General features: G+C 40.4%; 1 protein-coding gene across 1 annotated transcript; it reads left to right on the top strand.

The window, feature by feature from the left end:
- Positions 1–570: 570 nt before the first annotated feature.
- Positions 571–1,875, top strand: LOC144640804 (uncharacterized). The gene is made up of 3 exons (XM_078499875.1): positions 571–783; positions 903–1,091; positions 1,746–1,875. Exons 1-3 carry the CDS (start codon positions 571–573, stop codon positions 1,836–1,838), a joined length of 495 nt encoding a protein of 164 aa, XP_078356001.1. The 3' UTR covers positions 1,839–1,875.
- The last annotated feature ends 490 nt before the right edge of the window (positions 1,876–2,365 follow it).

The raw sequence follows: 2,365 nt of genomic DNA, 5'->3' as shown, positions 1-2,365 counted from the left end.
TGAATCATTTTGCAACTCTATGCCATGTCAAAGTCCCGGGGGGGGTACTCCCTATAATGGCCTATACGGGGAGGCTCCGCCCGAAAGGGGTACCTTTTTCAGGCTTCAGGTATATAAAAGAGTAGGGATTTCACGAGTTAAAGTATATGAAAGGGTATGGAAATCTGTCATTTGGCTATTTAAAAGGGCCTTTAATTAAAATATTTCGAACAGACGCAATTTATGGCTGTATTATTTTAATTTATTGAGCGCTACATAAAAATGACAAGAAAACGTCCTATTTTAAGTCCACGCCATGGCTCTTAGGTATATGAAAGGGGTACCTTTTTTCAGTTAAAAGTATACGAAAGGGGTACAATTTCTGTCAAAAATGGTATATAAAAGGGTAAGGGGTTAGAACTTGGGGCGGAGCCTCCCCGTATAAAACTTTTTTGAGTACCCCCCCGGGGTCAAAGTCCAAATAATTGGGATTTAAGGCATTTTGAATTTCAAGTCAAGCCAAGTCAATGTTTACTAATGCAGTTTGCATAACGTTATGGTGTGCAGATTCTCCATTCCGTCACTCGATCCATGCTGAATGGGTTACATCGTGACGTTATCGGTTCCTCAATCATTGAGTTGCTTGCAAAGAAGTCTCCACAGAGAAGATTCACAGAGTCACTGATAGAAGCAGCACTGGAGAGGGATGTCTTCCTTAATGAGCACATTCTTTTAGAAGGAGGAAGGTCTATCAAAATGGAAAATCTACTGAAGTCGAGATACTTTAAACGCCATGTTAAAAAGGTAAAAGACTTATCACACCTGAAAAATCTCTTAAAAAGAAAACGGACGCACATATTGTCCTTACTACTAGCCAGACATTTTTACTTAAAAAGTGTTCATTTTTTTTCTCTTTTTCCCAGTTTGGTTCGAGTGATGCTTACAGCCTGCTCAAAGGTGCCCTGGGTAATTTTGAAGACTTTTTGTCTCGATGTGGCGAGGACGTGGTAGTCCTGGGTCACACTCACGAATGGCGGGGGGAGACGATCAAAAGCAGAATCGGCAAATTGATTTACGTCAACACTGGATCATGGATTGATTATGCACATGCGGTAAATGTTAACTGCTTGAACCTTGGCCCTTATCGATAGTTTCATTTTCATAGGCACATACATGCAAAAGTGGAGTTACAAACTTTAAGTACAGACTGGTTCATACTAGCAAATAACGACATAAGGACATAACGATAACGTCCTTAATTGAAGATTGGGTTTATTTGAAATATTTCTTCCAAAAATCGTATTTGTTTTACCAATGAAATTGATACTTGCATTGATGTCTGTGTATATCAAGAAAATACAAGTTACAAGTGGGATATTCTATAGCAAACCACGAGAAAGTTTTGTGTTACTATTTTATACCATGCCATGGAAAAAACGCTTACTAAACTTCGTCGAGAATAAGATCGCAGCACACGATGGGATGGTTGGGTTGAATACCGTCGAATATGCAACGGCTCTCCTGTATTCTGATTGCGTGTATTTTCTATGCATGGTATTTAAGGTAGCACCACCCCAAAAGAATGGTGCAATTGAGTCATTACCGTACCCAAATTTAGCCTCCTTCGTAGACGCTGTTTGTGCTCGTCGCTTCGCAGTCTCACAAAGAGCGCCTGCGCAGGAAGTTAACCTAATTCGACCAAATATTAATATCCCATCCCAATTGCAATAGAATAAAATTTATACGATGTTTCATTTTCTTTACAGTTTTCCTACGCCAAAATCGTCCCTCCAAGAAAGTCCAAGCCAGGATTTGTTGAAATTCAACACGACTCGTTGAATTCCAACAAAGTGGTGTAAACTGATACCAGCCGTCTCCGCAACTGACTTTGCCACGTACACTTAGTGCTGTGGAGGGAAGTGATGCCTTGGTTCTTGGCCTTTCGTCATATTTATGTAGTTTATAAGTAAGCTTAGAGATCCTGAACGTGAAGAGAAAAAGACATGTACAGTGATTCCTGTATTAAGCGGACACTCTCAGGAAATGCTTAAATATCATTCTAACAAATGCTGGACTCTTTTGTGACTACTCCCGTAGGAGTAGGAGGAGTCCCCCCTCAAATAAAATTCACCATTTAGCGTTACAAAACATTCCAAAATCCCCTGCCACAAAATACAGTCTTCAGCAATCCCTCAGCAACTGCGCTGGATCTGCAATTAAGCGTCTCCCCCTTAACTGACGGCCAGCGAGAGACCTTTCCATGATGACGAGAATACTCTAGAAATTACTTGGCAAATCTTAAAGCCTCGAAACAGTTTTCGGTACAAGTGTCCACATAATACAGTATGGAAATGACTATTTTAGCCTCTTTTTAGGTGTTCGAGTC

This window comes from Oculina patagonica, unplaced genomic scaffold, assembly GCF_052425735.1.
Source record: "Oculina patagonica isolate OP01 unplaced genomic scaffold, crgOcupat unplaced494, whole genome shotgun sequence".
Taxonomy (NCBI): Eukaryota; Metazoa; Cnidaria; class Anthozoa; order Scleractinia; family Oculinidae; genus Oculina; species Oculina patagonica.
This window is presented reverse-complemented; position numbering and strand designations above follow the sequence as displayed.